The sequence below is a fragment of the Amphiura filiformis genome, chromosome 1, assembly GCF_039555335.1.
Source record: "Amphiura filiformis chromosome 1, Afil_fr2py, whole genome shotgun sequence".
Classification (NCBI taxonomy): domain Eukaryota; kingdom Metazoa; phylum Echinodermata; class Ophiuroidea; order Amphilepidida; family Amphiuridae; genus Amphiura; species Amphiura filiformis.
Window position 1 is genome coordinate 16,686,298 of NC_092628.1, and position 17,914 is coordinate 16,704,211.

Below are 17,914 nucleotides of genomic sequence, written 5' to 3' on the forward strand. Positions count from 1 at the left end.
TTTTTTTTTTTAGACTTTGGAATGATTTATGAAAACTTTCAAGTCTTTTTGTGGTATACTAGGGGGTTTATCCCTTAGAATTTTACATTTGGGAAAAAAAGGCCTCATCCTTTCCGAAAACTACTGACAATGCTCATTTTACATTGAGAAAAAAAAACTACCTCCCTCTTCAATTCATGAAAACTCTCTGGACGAGAACCAAAACATTAATTTTGTATGGCCCTAAAAATATTGTAATAAACCGTTTTTTATTCTTATCTTGCAAAACATCAAGTAGTTGTTATAATATATTTGTAAGTTTTTACCCCTTGTCTCAAAACTGCTGTCTACACCATTGGAGCAAATGATGATATACATTACAATATTCGAACATGGAAATTCTAATTTGTAACTCTCAGTTCATAATTTAAGTAAGTTCCCATGAAAATGACCAATTTAAGCGCCTGGAGTGCTAATTACTGCTTATACTCTGATCAGCTCGTAATAGGAGGGACTCATAACATCGTGGATTGATATAGAATAGCGTACACACAGCTTAGCCCAGAATATACGCAAACTGCACTTTGTGTGTTGCGTGACTGACACACGCTTTTGTGAACTTACGCCAGCGTAAGTTTGGACTTTATTGACTCGCGCAGTAACAAAAAACTAATAATTCTCGCCTATTACCAGCTGATCATAGTTTAGGTCGAATATGGTACATGCTGGTGTTCTTGGTGAATAATTTTGATCCACTGATTGTTTCAAAGTTGATGTATGTGCTGGAATTGCATTATCTATAGAAGAGGTGACATAAGTATTTATCAACAAAGGCAAGGGACTGGTCTATCGATATGCTTGAGCGAACTGCGTACAACCACTGCACTGTACAATAGCCTTAGTGTGATGTGGTCGGAGTTTGAAAAGCATGTTTCCTGAACAAAATGTGATGCTTGTGTATACTGCCATGCAAGAAACAATATGGATTGAAGACAAACTGCCTGGCAATCACGTCACATGTCAACCCATCTATTATATTTGCATTGGTCCCTACTTGCATCTTTGCAAAGGAATATATAGTAGCAATTACTGTAAAAACTTGATAGTTAGCATATGTGCTTACTATTGAGCGTTTTTAAAACATGTAAGCATAAAAAGCCTCATCCATAAAAGTGTAAAGGGTTTTAAGCAAATCATCGATACACATAGTAATATACGAACAAGTAAACCTGTTATGTGTGTCTCAACCCCATTAGCTCAGTTGGTAAAGCGCCAGACTTTTATGAAATTTTATGTTTTAAAAGCGCCCAATAGTAAGCACATACACTAACTAACAAAGTTTTTACGGTAGTGTGACACTTATGTCATTATGTGTGATGATATAACTAATGAATTTTAAATTGATATGCATTCTAATACCCTCATTTCAGAAACCTTACCATTGAGATAGAAAACAAACAACCAGATGACCCGAATCCAGCCGAGTCGTGGCCATTTTATGATGAAGTGCATGAGATATTGAGCCAAGACTTTACAGGGATGACGTTTTCAGACCTAGAGGATGAGGGCTTAGATGGCGATGGTTACAACCGAAAGCCGAAGAATGAAAGAGGTGAGTGTAGAAATTTTCACCAAAATTTTGAGGCAAGAACTAACAGAAATTTTTACCAAAAATGGTCAAAAAATTGTCAATTTTGCCCAAATATCACAAAAAAAGACTGATTTTCACCCAATTTCAAATATTTTTGGTGAAGTTGATCAAAATTAAAAAATTAAAAAAATGGGTGCATGATATTTTTATCTAGTTTTTGAAAATTAATAATAAAATTTTACTTAAGAATTTTTTTGTTGCGTGGTCCTAAAAAATGTTTGGGGGAATTTTTTCTAAAAATGAGCAATTTTGCCCAAATTTAGCCTCACAGATGAATTCATCAAGTCTTTGCCATTCTAAATATGTATATATACTTTTATTACACTTATATCAATACAGTATGTATTGGACTCGCTACACTGTGTTTCACGTTGCTAAACAATCATCAGGCGAATGACTACAGACTACGGAGGTTTTTTCTTCTTCCTGGCAGTGTTGCCATGTCGACATTTGCTTATGAATTCAGTCCGTTTGTTTAACAATCTGTTTGGATCGGCTTTTTTATTATTAAGGATTGCCAATTTCTCTTGAGGCATAGATTACACATACCCGTTTTGCGCCTAAAAGTATTTGATTTGAGGATGGTTTCCCAGGATATATCATATTTAACATTATTGTCTTTCAGACTCCAAATGTGTTTGGATAATTCGATTTCGTTCTTGTATTTTTTTGTGGGTAAACGACTTAACATGGTTATTATACCTTTCCTTGAATTTGCCACCAGCAAGGCCTACATAGGTTTTACAACCCTTACTGGAGCTGACGTTAGCTTGATACACTACTGCTTCTGACAAGCATTTCCCTTTTAAGGGGCAATTTCTTTTATATTTGCGAGTACAGTTGCACTGTTTTTTGGGGGGTTTCTTCATTTTGCGTTTTATTTTTGAGTTTTGCGCTTTGATAATTGCACCAACATTTTTCATGCAGCTATAGCTTATTTTTACGCTGTTGCGGTTGAAAATTCTGTTCAGTTTGGACCCCTTGGGGAAATGCTTGTCTACAAGCTTTAAGAATTTCTGACCAATATTCGTTTTTACACTTCTACTATACGGAGGATTATACCAAGTGATTTTTCTTTTTCTGTTACGAGATTTTCTACCACTGGTTGCATTGTTCTTTTGGTATTTGATTTTTTCCTCATATCCTGAGGATGCTAGAGCTTTGTTGTAGATTTCTGCGTTACGATTGAAGACTTCCTCGTTGGATGAAAGTTCTGAGATTCTACGCCCGATAGCAGCTGGAATGTTTTTTGTTATGTTCGGAGGATGGTCTGAGTTGGCATGCACATATACAGGAGTGTTGTTGGGCTTTCTGTAAGGTTTATGTATTCCTGTACGAAGGTCTAAGTTCGCGTCCAGGAAGTTGATTGAACTTGCTACTGCCTCAACCATGATTTGCAAGCCTGCTGATCTGAAGATTTTGATGATCTTCTTTCTTGTTCTTTCTGCTTGGCTTCCAGATGAGTTCTTTAACACGGCGAGACCGTCGTCTCTATAAAGGCCGACGCTTTCTACTTTGAGATCGTTGTTGAGTTTCTGGAGCATGTACAGGCCAACTAGCTCTCGCACACTTCGCACCGTCAAATGCTCCCATAGCGACGTCGAATGCATTGTCATTTTCCTTCTTTATCCATGCTGCGCTGTCACCATCATACAAGAGTGTTTTTCTCGCGTGTAAGATTGTGTCTTGTTCCAGTTTTGAGACAGTCGTGAACTGTTTGGCCCATTTGAGTGTGTTCCTTAATAGCGTTTCGGAAATCGAGGGGTAGAAGTCCACGACATCGAATGAAAGGAAAGACAGTTTGCTTTTGTCTTTGAGTTTGATAAACCAATCCAACACTGCCGCCGTATTACGCCATTGGTTTACTTTTAGCTTGTCCCTTATGGTCGAGTTGATGCAATCAAGCATGATCTTGCTGGCCTTACCTATTTCTGACTTGGTCGGGTTTATTAACCTGCACTTAGGGCTATTAGCGAAATTGTCCTTGTGATCTTTTAGCGTTACAAAAGCTTCTTTTTCCGCTGTGCTGTCAATTCTCTCTGATATATTTAGTCTTTCTGCAATGCGTTCGGATTCCTGTTCTATTCCATTCACGATCTTATCGTCGACTTTTTTGTATTTATGTGTTATGTTCTCCGTTATTAGTTTGTCGTGCGTGGTGCTGTCCATTTGGTAAATATTTCTTGATTTGTCTGCATGAACCAGGATTTTTTCAGATGAGTTTATTTTCTTTATGTCCTTTTTGAGTTCGTCTTGAAATGTATCACTTACTTGTCTAAATTCGATATTTTCCACCATATCCAGAATGTCATTCTCAAAACCTGCCATTTCCTCGATCTGGGGTGGGGTTCGTTTTAGATTTAAAACCGAAGTACTCATGTTTTTCTCGTCTGATTCATCTCCAGTGTCTTCAGATGTTTTGCTGTTCTTATCCTTATTTAGGAAGAAGAGGGCCTTCCAACGCATCCTTTTTATAATGCTCTCGGTTTGTTCAAGAAGGCGTTTCAGGTATTCACCTTTACCTGGTATCGGGATGTTTTTGTCCGAGTAGTCGATTGTAAAAGTTTCCATTTTTACTGTACTCACGGCTGCTCGTGATTAGAGTGCTCTACTTAAATAAATTAATAAATAAGGAGCATATTATATATACACGAAAAAGTTATCACAAACTGCTGTAAAAGAGTGCTCGATTTCCAAAAAGAGCAGTAGTATATTACACGTATATCAATACAGTATGTATTGGACTCGCTACACTGTGTTTCACGTTGCTAAACGATCATCAGGCGAATGACTACAGACTACGGAGGTTTTTTCTTCTTCCTGGCAGTGTTGCCATGTCGACATTTGCTTATGAATTCAGTCCGTTTGTTTAACGATCTGTTTGGATCGGCTTTTTTATTATTAAGGATTGCCAATTTCTCTTCGAGGCATAGATTACACATACCCGTTTTTGCGCCTAAATATATACTTTTATATACTTTAGACCAACAATTTATCAGTTATGAAGCCCAAAATTTTTCATAATTCCAGATTTAAGACCAACCTTAAGGGCAAGAAGTAGAGAATAAACGATATAGGAATGTTTGGTTTTACTTTCCTCTACACCTTGATTGACACAGGTCTTGTTCATCTGGTCACAGTGTGGCTAAATTTCAGAAACACTTGTTTCTCTAAAAGGCAAGGGAATTTACATAATATTTTGCAATCATTTTTTTTTTTTCAATATTCACAGCTCCGAGAATCTGCTGGGAGGAAGACCACATCAAACTGTTGCTTTCAATCTGGAAAGAGCCGTACATTTGTGCCGGGGTCGGTGAGCCAACAACAAGATACAAGGCTATCTACGAAGACATCACAGAGCGTTTAGACGGACTCTCAGGAATGGTGTACACGGTGAAGCAAGTGCGAGATAAAGTGAAGGAGCTGAGAGCTACGTACAAGAAAACGTTGAAGAAAATGGAAGAAGGGAGGGAGGACAGAGAGGAACCATGGCCGCATTTTGATGATGTGCGTGAGATTTTGACCTTAGAACAGTCGCTACTTGCAGAAGCCGCAGCAGGAAGAGGGAAAAAGGAGACAGCTCGGGAGAGAATTATGAGGAAGAGGAAACAGAGGCAAAGAGGTATATTGAGTTATTGCAGTTGAAATCCAATGGAACATGTGATCTTAATCTTACACACAGGGAGTGTGGATTTAAATAGGGTTACCTGGCCTGGTGACTCCATTTGAAATCTGCACCCAACCATGTGGGAGGTTAAGGTCATTTCTTCCATGGGAGTGTGTATCAAAATGATTGGTATCCATCCTTTTTCATTATAATGGATGAGTCTAACACATCAACATTCAACATAAGATCCAAATACTTTGTAGATTAATTGTGTTAAACAAGTCATAAACTATATATTCTGGACATTTCAAGAGTATCCAATGTTACATTTGGAAGAGCCAGGCTTTTCAATAAATATCATAATTGATGAGTGCCAATCATTTAGTATGCATTTCAACTAGATTATCTCATTCTGAGTCACAGGATACTAAGGATACGAAAGAGATAACCTTTATCCATATCTTCTTTCTTCTAAAGAGCAACTAAAGTTTGTTCAGTTAATATAAGACGGAAATTATTCAGCTTTTCTTACTGCGCGCGTCAATAAAGTCCCAACTCATGCTTGCGTAAATTTACATAAGCGTGCGCCAGTCACGCATTACACAACACACAACTAGCGTAAGCAATGAGCCCAACTGCGTGCATGCCATTCTATATCAATACACAGTGTTATGAGTCTTATTTTTTCCACCTTATATAAACCAAACAAACTTTAGAGCTGGAAAAAGTAGAGCGGATATTTTATCCATTTATTAAATATTTTCCATTTCTTGTCTGCAGCAGTCTGGAGACACAGAGAAATCAAAGTGTTACTGTCAATCTGCAAGGATCCAGACATTCACACCCAACTCTTTGAAGTCACCACAAGGCATAAACTGGTCTACCAAACCATTGCAGGTAGGTGTAATGGTGAAGCAGTTGCATTTGTATTGTCTTCCAAACGAGGGCACACACAGGCAGCGGACAGGAAAATATGTATGCTACAGGTCCACAGATGAGGGGTATTATATGTATGGTCACTGTTGGGTAATACTAACCATGTGCGTTTCGGGTTAGGTCTATGGTATGGCGATTAAAATTGGGACGTGTCCTCGGATATGTGACCATCCACCACGAAGTGGTAGTAAAGTCGGCCCTAGTTCATTTTCTGTTTATTGCAGATTTTGAACGAATGCACATGCAGCTTTAAAATGACACCTCAACCAGCTTCATCGGACATCTGGAAGTGAAGTTATGGTTCATCAAAGGTCAAATTCCTAATATATTTTACATAGAAATCCATACTGTTTTTGATTGTATCTCAAAATGGAAAATGCTGACTTTTACGACCAGTTTGTGGTGGATGGGCACATATAGGATAAAGTTATGACCTCAGTGAGGTCCTTGTTTTCCTGCCGGGGTGAGTTGGGCTGTGTGTGTGAGTCACAGGCAATACTGCCAATCTGTAAGAATCCTGACATTTACAGACATCTTTTTGAAGTCAGAACAAGGCAACAGTTCTACAAAACTGTTGCAGGTAGGAAGGAATGTTGAATCAGTGTGTGTGTTTGTAAACATTGGCAAACAAGAACACCCGGTGTTGGGTTAGGTCTGCACTTGGATAGTAAGAGTCCACAGTAAAGTAAATAAAACTCAAACATGTGTATCACCAGTTGGATAGAGAAACTTAAGTTAATGTATGTTCTCATACATAGCTTGAATCCTCATTTACATGTATGAAGCTGGTGGTTTATATAGTATCTCTGAATTATTGATACTTTTTGTAATCGGCTTTGGCTAACATGAGCAGTAAAAATATAATAAATGTGTAACAGTACAGAATGTTGGTTGGGATGAGGGTGTTTTCAAAGGCATTTCTTGTTCAGCAATTCTTGTTCCAATTTCAGAAATCTGAAATCACCGCATTCTGAAATTTGGACAAGAATTTATGAACAAGAATTGCCTTTGAAAAGGACCCTGCACTGTTTCAAATATGCCAAGGGTTTGCCAGTTTAGAGCATTATAGTGACCAACATGTTTCTTTTTTCTTTTGACACTTTTTATCACAGATCATATCAACAAAAAGCTGGGGATACAGCGCTCCGAAAAGCAAGTCCGAGATAAAATCAACGAGATGAAAATCAACTACAGAAGCATGGCAGCCAAAATGGGCTCTGCCGAGTCATCATCCAGGAAAAGCGAATCTACCAATGAAGGCGATGAAGATGATGATGATAGTGATGACAATGATGGTCATTGGTCATATTTTAAAGATATGGACGACATCATGACTAGGGAGGTGTCTACTAGCCGTCCAGTGACATCCACTCCTAAAAAACAGATTGTCTCTTCGGTTCATACACGAAAGAAAAAGAAAGGAAATCAGTCATCTGATAGAAAACAGAAGAAAGATGGTGGTGATGTAGAGCAGGAGCAGTCGTCATCCGTCATGGACGCTAGTATGGGTAGTAGTGATTGGGGTTTAAACACTTTTTACGTTGTTGCAGGTAGGCGTGTGTTACTTGTCAATTTTGATTTCAAGCATGGAAAATGCGAGTGTACTCATTTTTTAATTGCGACATTTTGCTAAGATATTGAAAAGTGAAACACATACACACACTCGCCCCTATACCCCCACACTCACCCCCACATACGTCGACGTCATGTAAGAGTGTCCAACTGGGAACATGTAAGGACATTAAGTCCTTAGGTGGACAGACAAAAAAAGTTAAACTGAACATGATCAACCAACTAAAAAGGAAGACATGTAGGACCAGCACACAGCGATATTTCATTTATTGACCATGTACCACATTATTATTTCTCAACTGGACTTGAACCCAAGACTGCATTGTACCTTTTTTCAAGGTTGTACCATGCACGCATTGCACGGCCAGAGCATGTTCAAGAGACAATACCAGGCAGTTATCATGCAGGCTACCATGCTGTTATCATGAATACTCGGATAAACTCTTTTGTTCATATTGCTAACAAAGTATTCTTGTGATGAGTTTTTATGAATCGCTCTAGGAACTTTAGAGTTTAACTGATACCATGAGGTATAGTTACATTCCATGCTATTATTCGGTACTTAACTGCAAACTGAAACTCGCTTTTTTAAACCTCTACCTGTTTAAGTATGTCTGTGTGCTGTAATACATCCGATCGCATGCCGAGGTGTTGAATACATAAAGACAGGTCCAATAAAATCCGAAGATATGACTAACTTGATGGTTGAAGGCGGAAAAATCCACCAAAAGGTGGAAGATGCCATATGCATGTATGTGTGCATTGTACTTGCATACACCCTAGAAAACTTCAAATATTCTCAACAAAACTCGAAAAATATTGTAAAATTGGAATAGAAAATGTCATTATCGTATTGGCCCACAGAATTAAAGAAAGAAAATCGGGACTCGACCACCATCTTGATGTAGGCATGGAGCAAAATTGGGGTATTCGGTTTCCTTGGAATGCACTCAAGCATTCGTTATCATGCAAGCGACATGGATGAAGGGTGCATTTGAGAGATGCACTTGATGCGACCTGCATGCGAGTACCAAGACGCTTCAGATGAGATGCAGAATTGTTTTTGTTTGTCTCCGCGCACCATCGGCAAGGACCCAAATACCCCCAATTTTCTCCCCATAACTGACAGCGCGATTGTATGTGGCGGTATAGGGAGTCCCAGTTCTCCTTCTCTAATTCTGTATATTGGCCTTTGATGAAAATTTTACCAAAATAGCCCTCCGGAAATTGCTTGAATCTATTCAAATATCAACCCATTTATTTTCTACAATACATTATGTATTCTTGGGAATATGAGAGTTGTGAAATGATCTTCTACATGCCGGGTTTTGTTTTGAAATTTGTGGTACGGATAGTTGTTCATAGTTCAGTTGCTCGGGATGTTTCGGAAACGCCTCAAAATATCGCCGTCAAACATATCCGTATATCAAGAGATGGTGCTAATTTTTGGGTAGGGAAATATCGCTGTGCAGCATGCCAAGATTTCCAACAATAAAAACTAGCAGTGATTATAATAATGATAATAATAATGTTGTGTTGTGTAGCTTAATGTGGATGGATTTGTTTCCAGTCCATATATCTTTTTGTTATACTTTTGATTTAATGGGCTTTTCCAGTTGAAATTCATTCACCCCCTATGGAAGATATGACCTTAATCTCCCACACAGGGAGTGTAGATTTCAAATGGATTCACCCATTCAGGTAACCCTGTTTGAAATTCACACCCCCTATATGGAAGATTAGGATCATGACTGCCTTCCATATGGTGTATGGATTTCTCATTTTGGTACAATTTCCGAATAGGGTGCAACCTGCTAGACTTGATTCTAGTCCTCGTTTACGGAGATTAGGGTTTAGGGTTGGGGTAGGGCAGTCTTGTAACAAGACTAGTAGAGTTGCACCCTATTCGGTATTAAATTGCTCCCTCATTTTTCTTTCTGCCCTAGGTAAAAGATCAAGAGCAAGTAACTGGACCAATGAAGAAATGCAACATCTACTTTCTATTTGGAAGAAGCCTAACATATCTAGTAGAATAGCAAACATTACAACAAGACCAAAGGGAGTGTATCGGGAGGTAGCTGATTTGTATAATGAAGGTAATGCTTCCACCATAACTGCGTAACAGTTCCCAAACTGTAGGTCGTGACCCTTTTAAGGGTCGCTGGCCATTTGAAAAAGGGTCGTGAGTAGAACACTTAAAAATCATGAGGCTTACAATAGATTCATATGAAACATTTACACACTGTTGACACCCTCTCCTCCGTTTTCAGGGATTAAGGCTCAGTAAAACTTGAATGTAAATTTGATTTAATTCTGGTTGATTCGCAGCGAGCTATATTTAGTGTCCATGGCGAGTGGAAAATCGCTCACTAGAAATTGAGTTTGGGCGAGCTCAAACAGCAAGGCCTGAGACTTGCCTATCCTCTATGACATGATAGAGGATAGTAAAAACAAAAATTACTATCGTTTACTCTCATTGTCGGTCAATTACATATTATTTTAATATAAAGTGATTTTATTTAGCACAAATTAAGTTACCGTCATGAAAACTTCCCTTTATTCTAAAATTAATCTTCAGTTGAGCGTACTACGATTGCATGCGCATATTACGCATGAGGCAAACCCGTACAACGCACTGCATATGCATTTTAAACAAGGAAACCCTAATAATCAGACCAACATAAAAAGTATGTCTTTTACGAAATGTTCATGATGAGATTATTGTTACCACCACATCCAGGTTTTTTTTTTAATTTTTAATTTTGTTCCCCACAAATGATTTATTCATCAAAAAAAGAGTAAAAAACCAAACCCCTTTTCCTATTCCCCGATCCCTCATGTTCGCTAAAAAGATTGTGCCTCGAGCCAGCACTCTAATTTGATAGTAAAATTAGCCGGCACTCAACTTGGTCTAGCTACAACCCTGACCACATCTGTAATTTGACAATATAAACCACATTTCTTATAATATTTATTGTCTTCTCCATATTTATTTTCTTCTCCTCAGGTGATGGAGACCTTGCTCCTCGTTCCATTCTGCAAATAAGAACCAAGATACAAGATATGAAAGAAATGTACCACAGAGTTTGCAACAGAGTGCAAGAGTTACAAGAGTTTGGTGATGGGTCACAGCTGGATCCATCAAGCATCTGGTGTTTTTATCAGGACGTGCACGATATCTTGACAAGAGATGAAGCGTTGTCAGCATTGTTGACTCCTGTTCCAATAACAGGAGATGATGATGGGGATGAAGAATCCTCTGATGATGATGATGATGATGATAATGATAGTGATTGGTCTGCCACAGATGGGAAAGAAGATTGGAAGGGCACAAGGCCAACAAGACACAAAGGTATGTTCAGGGATGGAATTACAGTGACAGTGAAAACTCGTTAACACAAACACTTAAGGGATCTAAAATGAGCGTTTATTGCGTTTCGACAGTATTTTTTGTGGGACATGAGAGCACCTCAGACCTATCGAATTGCATTCTGAATATGAAGCATGTCTTTTCTGATATCAAATAATTTTCATTTTTGAAAATCACAATATAATACAAATTTTATGACAAATTATAAAAATTTGATATTTTTCAAATTTTGATATATAACAGTCCTCGAGTAAATTATATAAATCTAATGACATATTCTTAAAGTGTATGTAGCAGGGGAGGAAAAGCCGACGGTCAATTGAAAATTTTGACCTTTCATATTGAAGATATGGATTTTTTCCCAAAAAGACCTAATTTTTTTGGTGTTTTGGGAAAAAAATCCATATCTTCAATAATGAAAAGGTCAAAATTTTCAATTGATCGTCGGCTTTTCATCCCACCTACATACACTTTAAGTATAAATCATCAGATTTATAAAGTTTACTTCAAGTACTGTTAAATATCAAAAATATCAATTTTAATGATTTGCCATAAAATGTGTATTAAATTGCGAATTTCAAAAAATCAAAATTATTTGATATCAGAATGACATTCTTCATATTCAGAATGCAATTCGATATGTCTGATGTGCTCTAATGTCCCACAATAAATACTGTCCAAACGCTCATACCCCAGCCCTTAATAGGGTCGGGGGCCGAGAACTTTCTAGAATATATGACTGTCTTCTAGAAACACCATCACAAAGGACAAAAAGGACATTGTCAGAAACACTGTAGAATCATCAGTCAGTCTACCAACAGTATTACACTGCTGATGACGGAGAATGGTTTCTCTGACATATTCGGTTCAATCAATCAATCAATCAATCAGTCTTTATTTCATTCAAAATGACCAGTTTTAAATCTACCTTTGATGTCTATTCCCAACACGTATAAATATCTTCATTCGTAACACAAAATCTGTTGACACAAAAAATTCCTGATCATAACACAAAATAATTTTCAAGTTGCAAGCATATATTTTATACATTAAATAGACCTGATAACATAAAACTTTTTGTCAAAAGTTTCTAGACTTTCCAAAGTAATTTTTTTTCCAGTATTTTTCACTTGAAGTTCACCCAAATTTCTTTTGTGACATTTGACAGTTAACACTAGTATTTACTGCTTTAATAATTACCAACCAACCCTGCTAGAATGCATGAACTTTAAATCATGTATTAACTCTCTCCACGCGGGTGTCAACTGCAGACGACAAGTTTAAAAAACACCCAAATTTTCATGACCATAGTTGGAATCAGCATGAAAAATGCATTAGAATGAGAACAAACAAGCCTATATTTTGGTTCACCTCAAGTTTGGTAGTGACTTCAATGCTCTTTCGCGGTTGCGCCGCAAGCGTGCTGACAAGCCGCCCCTGTGCGCGTGCGTGTACACTCAGTGCGTTTAACTTTACGCGCGCTATTCAATACTGCGGCGAGCGAAATACGCACCTACGTCACTACCGAACTTGAGATGAACCAAATTATAGTATTGGTTCGGTGGTTCTTATGATAGCTCTTAATATTTTCAGAAAATTTCTTAAAACTTGGACTTTGCATGTTGAAGCCTATGGCTAGCACGCAGAGTATTAAGGAAACATCTGTGCAGAACTTATTTGTGACCCCATCCCTGTTCTCCCATTTCAGCTTCCACACATCATCAGAATAGAAAGGTATGGTCTGAAAAAGAAACAAGAGTGTTCCTCTCAATATGGAAGAAACCAGTAGTCATGAACGCTATCATCTGCAATGAATCCAATGTCTACCAAACTATTGCCAAGAAAATGAACGCCGCTTTAAAAGGCACTGCATATGTGAAGAGAGATTCATTTGAGATGAAAATGAAGATGACCAGTCTTAAGCGCAGGTATAATGCTGTCGTTTTAGAGGGCGGTAACACAAGACGATGGTGCTATTTTAAAGATATGCAGGATATTATGAGTCAGTTACCGTCAGAACCAGAGCCAAAGTATACTAGGGAAGCACCATCTGCACATGGTAGGAAAAGTAAGTACACAGATAGGAGTATCTCAAATCTGAGTCAGTGTTTAGTAAGAATCGATTTCTTGTCAGTTGTGATACAGTGCTGCCTTGTACCTATAAGGCCAAGAAAAAAAAATTGCTTGCCCTTCAGTGGGATTTTTGGGGTGGGTCGGTTGGTCAATTTTTTTTAATGACTCACTACTGTATATGCCTGTAGGCAATGAACATTGGTCATGTGGAAAGATTCATCAATACTTCACTTCAGACCTTCAATACGCAAGATACACCATAGAAATTGATTCAAATACAGGTATACATAGTAAGATACGAAGTTTATTGGAAACATTGATGCATGAATGGATAGTTATAAATGTTATAATGAGTTTACAGTAATGATTTTCTTCTTAAGAAAGATGTTGCTGGCCAAATTTAGTTTTGAAATGAACACAGAAAAAGTAATAAAAACCATTAAAATTATAAACCAAAAACTATTTTTGTTAAAGGGCCGACCCTAATTTTGGCCTATTAGGTCGGTTGAGTGCAAGCGAGCAATTTTTTTCTATGGCCTTATAGTAAAGGGATTTTTTTAAAGCAATATGTTTCTTTCCAAAGAAATCAATTTCTGATCGATTTATAATGTAGTGTTGAACTTGTAAAAAGTGGCCGGCAAAAAGCTGCCAAAATTACCTCTCCATGCCAAAGTTATCCCTTTTACGACAGCATAATAAGTGACAAATATCCTAAAACAAAAAAAAGTGGTGTAATAATCAGATTAACTACCATAGCAATAGGGTAAAACAATTTTTGAATATATTGCACTTCACTAGTGTGTTCACACGGTACCTGTGCATTGAACACTGTCATGCTGATCACTTGCACCTGTGCGATCGGATTAGTATCTTTGAAAAGAGCGGTATTGTATTCAATCTGTGATTGCAGATATACACAGGTGATGAGTGCAACCTGCTTGTAATGCCGCGCGATATATTCAGAAATTGTTGTCACCTATTGCTATGGTAGTTTATCCGATTATTATCACATCGCCAGGGGAATAGTGTGCAATGCACAGGCAGAATCCCACAATCCTCAGCACACTTTACAAGAACTGGCCGTCTACTGTTGGCAGTGTTGCCCATGACACACCATAAATCATTTAGCAACAATCCAGGATTTGCAGCTAAGAAGCACACACCTTTCCAACAAGGACATGGTCATACTTGCTGACCATGATGGGGTTTAGCCTGTGACGTGTCAAGTGAAAAATCTGTATTAAGAAATTTGTGTAATCATTCTGTATTGATGGTCCAAAATATATACTGGGGAAAAATGGAAAACATATTGAGGCATAGTAATAAGGGATGGCGTTCAAGTTAAATCTTGACTACCGCCGGCATCCTGGCAGAACCAGTGATTTTTGTGTTAAATTCAAGGGTTTAGCGCGAGAAGGTCCTAAGTGCAATAGCTGCTGTATAGACATTGGACAATTTCTGCATTCTATATTGTACACATCTAAAAATATGGCACTTGGCAGCTATTGCAGATTGGGCTTTCTTGTACTAACCCACTTATTCTTGTGTAAAGTGTGCTGAGGCTTGTGGATCAACGTCTGGGCATTGTGCTTGTGCGTAGAGCACTATAAATCATCACATTTTTTTTAACCCCCCTCAAATGCTCTATGTTGTATTCAAAGGTCCCACGCGTAAGAGAAACGCAAATTGGTCAGATAGAGAAGTCAGGAAACTGATTTCAATTTGGAAAGAACCCAACGTGTGGAAAGCCATCAATGATCCTGCTAATGGCAATGGACACTCTAAAAAGAAGATCTACCAGGTGATTGCAGACAGAATTAATAGGTCTGGTGTTGGAGAGCAGCGCCGGGACGAGGAACAGGTGAGGTGATCCCCTGGGGGTGGGGGTTTTAGGGTAAGGGTTAATCTGTGTGAGATGGCGGCCATCAATGATCCTGCTGATGACAATGGACACTCTAAGAAGAGGATTTAAAGTGTGTTTTTTTTATTACTTTCGTGGTCAAGAACTGGCCGTCTACTGTTGGCAGTGTTGCCCATGACACACCATAAATCATTTATTTTGATTTCAGATTTGTGAAAACAGATTTCACATTGCAGCCGCTACCACATGGAATTCACTACCCGTGGACATAAAATCTGCTGCGACCACATCCGCGTTCAAGTCTATGCTAAAGACTCATTTGTTTTCTTGAACTGTTCTCTTGTTATTTGACTCTTGTGTATATTTTTGTAAGCGCCATGGTATCTTTGTGAATGGCGCCATAAATGCCTGTAAATGCCTGTAAATGTAAATGTGGTCTGTGCTGTGTGCTGTGCATACATGAGCATAAACACAGAGGTGATAAACAATCACACTGATTAGCTAATCAGTGGTCTTAACTTAGATTTGGGGGGCCTCCATTTTGGCCTGGCCTAGGGCCCCAAAAAGGTAAATCCTACCCTGAAAATATACCAAAGAAGACTTGCATTATTGAAACCCTTCAAACAAATTTTCTATCCTCATCACAGGTGCGTGTCCGAGTGAAAACAATGAAGAGAATGTACCAACAAATGGTCCTGAAAGCCAAGCAACCTGGGGAGGAGTCTACAGAAGCCGAGCTAGCAGATCAATGGATACATTACAAAGCTATGGATGAGATTATGAGGAGGGAACCGGGAAGTATCAAGGTAGAGGATGTTTCTATGGAGAGTGAACCAGAAGATGAGGATGGGGATGAAACCTGGGAGATGGAGATGGATGACTCAATGGAGGCAGAATTGGGAGATACCAAAGGTAAGATACGGAAAGTGCACTTGATGTGAGGAGTTATATGCAAAATCTGATACTATGATTATGAAATTATGTTCAAAAGTAGTACATGTAATTTCTTACTACATTGTATATCATTTTGTTTATATGTTCCCAGTTATATTTGCCTATTTTGTCAATGTGTTTCTTTTTATGCACTCTTGAGACCCTGTAGTCTTTCAGGTTACATTTAAAATTCACACTCCCTGTGTGGAAGATTAAGGTCATGTCTTCCATACAGGGGGTATCTCTTAGGGTATATGGATTTCAACTGGAATAGCCCATTAGTATATATTGTATGTGTGAACAAATTTGAATTCTTCCTCAGAGCGACCAGTGGACATAACGTTGAAAAAAACCAGGATTTTTTCAATGTTCATGTGTACTGGTCACTCTGGGAAAAGATGAAAATTTGTACTTCTAATCTTATCAACCCAGAGAACTAAGTATTATAATTATTTCACGCTGTATGCATGTTTTAATGAGGGCACGATGGCGCAGTGGTACAGGCTCTACCTTCTCAATCAGAGGGTTGCGAGTTTGAGCCCGGCAGTGCCAGCGTGTTGTGCACTTGGGCAAGGTGCTTTACCTCACTTGCCTCTCTCTACCCAGGGGTGAAATGGGGAGCTGTTAGGAATATTGTCCATTGAGCACCGCTCAAAGGTATGAGCATGTCTTGGGCATTGTATGGCAGCTGACATATTCTAACAACAGAGGAATTAATGTAAAGCGCTTTGATACATGTGAAAGGCGATGTATAAATGTCAACATTTATTTATTATAATTTCAAAAATGCCTATGCATTTTAAATATTAATTTTAATTTGTTGAATTTATGAGGTTCTGGTTCAGTAAATCACTAATTTTTTACGTAAGTGAGGTACAAGTTGCTGTATAAGACCCAGTCTGCTAACTTAGACAAAAACCTCAGAAACTGTATGCAATGATCATAATTTTATGGTCATTTTTCACCAATTTTTTCACAGTGCGGCACAAGAGATGCGTCTGGCGAGATGCAAACACCCAAGCTTTACTCTCCATCTGGAGAGAACCAGCCATCGCTCGTCAAATCGCAGCAAAATCTACCAGACAGAAGCCGGTTTACAAGGAAATCCAGAACCGTGTTCACAGTATGTGCGGAGCATTGTACACAGTGAGACAGATCAGGGATAAGACTAAAGAAATGAAACAAACATATAGAAAAATTGCAAAATTAAAAGAGGATGTGGCAAACAATGTTGCAAAGAAAGTTGATCCTCATCTAATGGCGTGGCCTTATTATGACGATATCCATGATATTCTGGAAGAGGACGAAAGGAAGTTGCAGAGCCCAAGAAGTGCCAGTGCCAATAAACAGAAACAACCTAATACCTGTAAGTTGTATGTTGGGTATATTTGTGACATGATGTGGTCCATGGGGGCCAAAGGCGGAAAATTTGAAATTGAGATAAAGGCAAAAATATGGAGTAAAAAACAATAAAATGCATAAAAAGTACAAATCACAAAACTTCATAACTTTAGAACCAAGTGTGCTAGACCTTTGGTGTTTTCAGTATATGATAGCCTAATGTTTGTATAAGGTGATAATTATTGTAACTCGATTGTCAAAAATGCCTCCTTTGGCCACCATGGGGCAGATCGTGTCCCATATAATATTGGTTATGCTCCAAATTCCAGATATTCATTTTAATATATTCGAAAGGTTTGTAATTCCATAATGTGCGAAAGGCTCATTGTGCAAATAGTTTAAAATTATCTGAATGGTTATTAGAATTTGTTTAACTAATGAATTTTCAGAATTATGATTCTCTGCATGTTTTGGAATCACAACCCTTTGGAATAATGAACCTGTATCAGAGATGGGTTGTAATTTTGTATGTGTGTGATGATAAGGAGTGACACATTGGCAGGGTTTTAATATACAGGGTGAAGAATTAGA

The 17,914-nt window shown here is 38.2% G+C and overlaps 1 protein-coding gene across 1 annotated transcript in view; it reads left to right on the forward strand.

Annotated features, from left to right (window-relative positions):
• The window catches only part of LOC140156496 (uncharacterized), a 53,572-nt gene extending 35,879 nt beyond the window's left edge, over window positions 1-17,693 (forward strand). The window contains exons 9-19 of the mRNA XM_072179442.1: window positions 1,410-1,591; window positions 4,863-5,252; window positions 6,018-6,134; window positions 7,286-7,723; window positions 9,692-9,841; window positions 10,753-11,097; window positions 12,824-13,183; window positions 14,850-15,049; window positions 15,697-15,961; window positions 16,962-17,348; window positions 17,653-17,693. Coding sequence (XP_072035543.1) covers window positions 1,410-1,591; window positions 4,863-5,252; window positions 6,018-6,134; window positions 7,286-7,723; window positions 9,692-9,841; window positions 10,753-11,097; window positions 12,824-13,183; window positions 14,850-15,049; window positions 15,697-15,961; window positions 16,962-17,348; window positions 17,653-17,693 — 2,875 coding nt within the window. The remainder of the gene's footprint in view (window positions 1-1,409; window positions 1,592-4,862; window positions 5,253-6,017; window positions 6,135-7,285; window positions 7,724-9,691; window positions 9,842-10,752; window positions 11,098-12,823; window positions 13,184-14,849; window positions 15,050-15,696; window positions 15,962-16,961; window positions 17,349-17,652) is intronic.
• The last annotated feature ends 221 nt before the right edge of the window (window positions 17,694-17,914 follow it).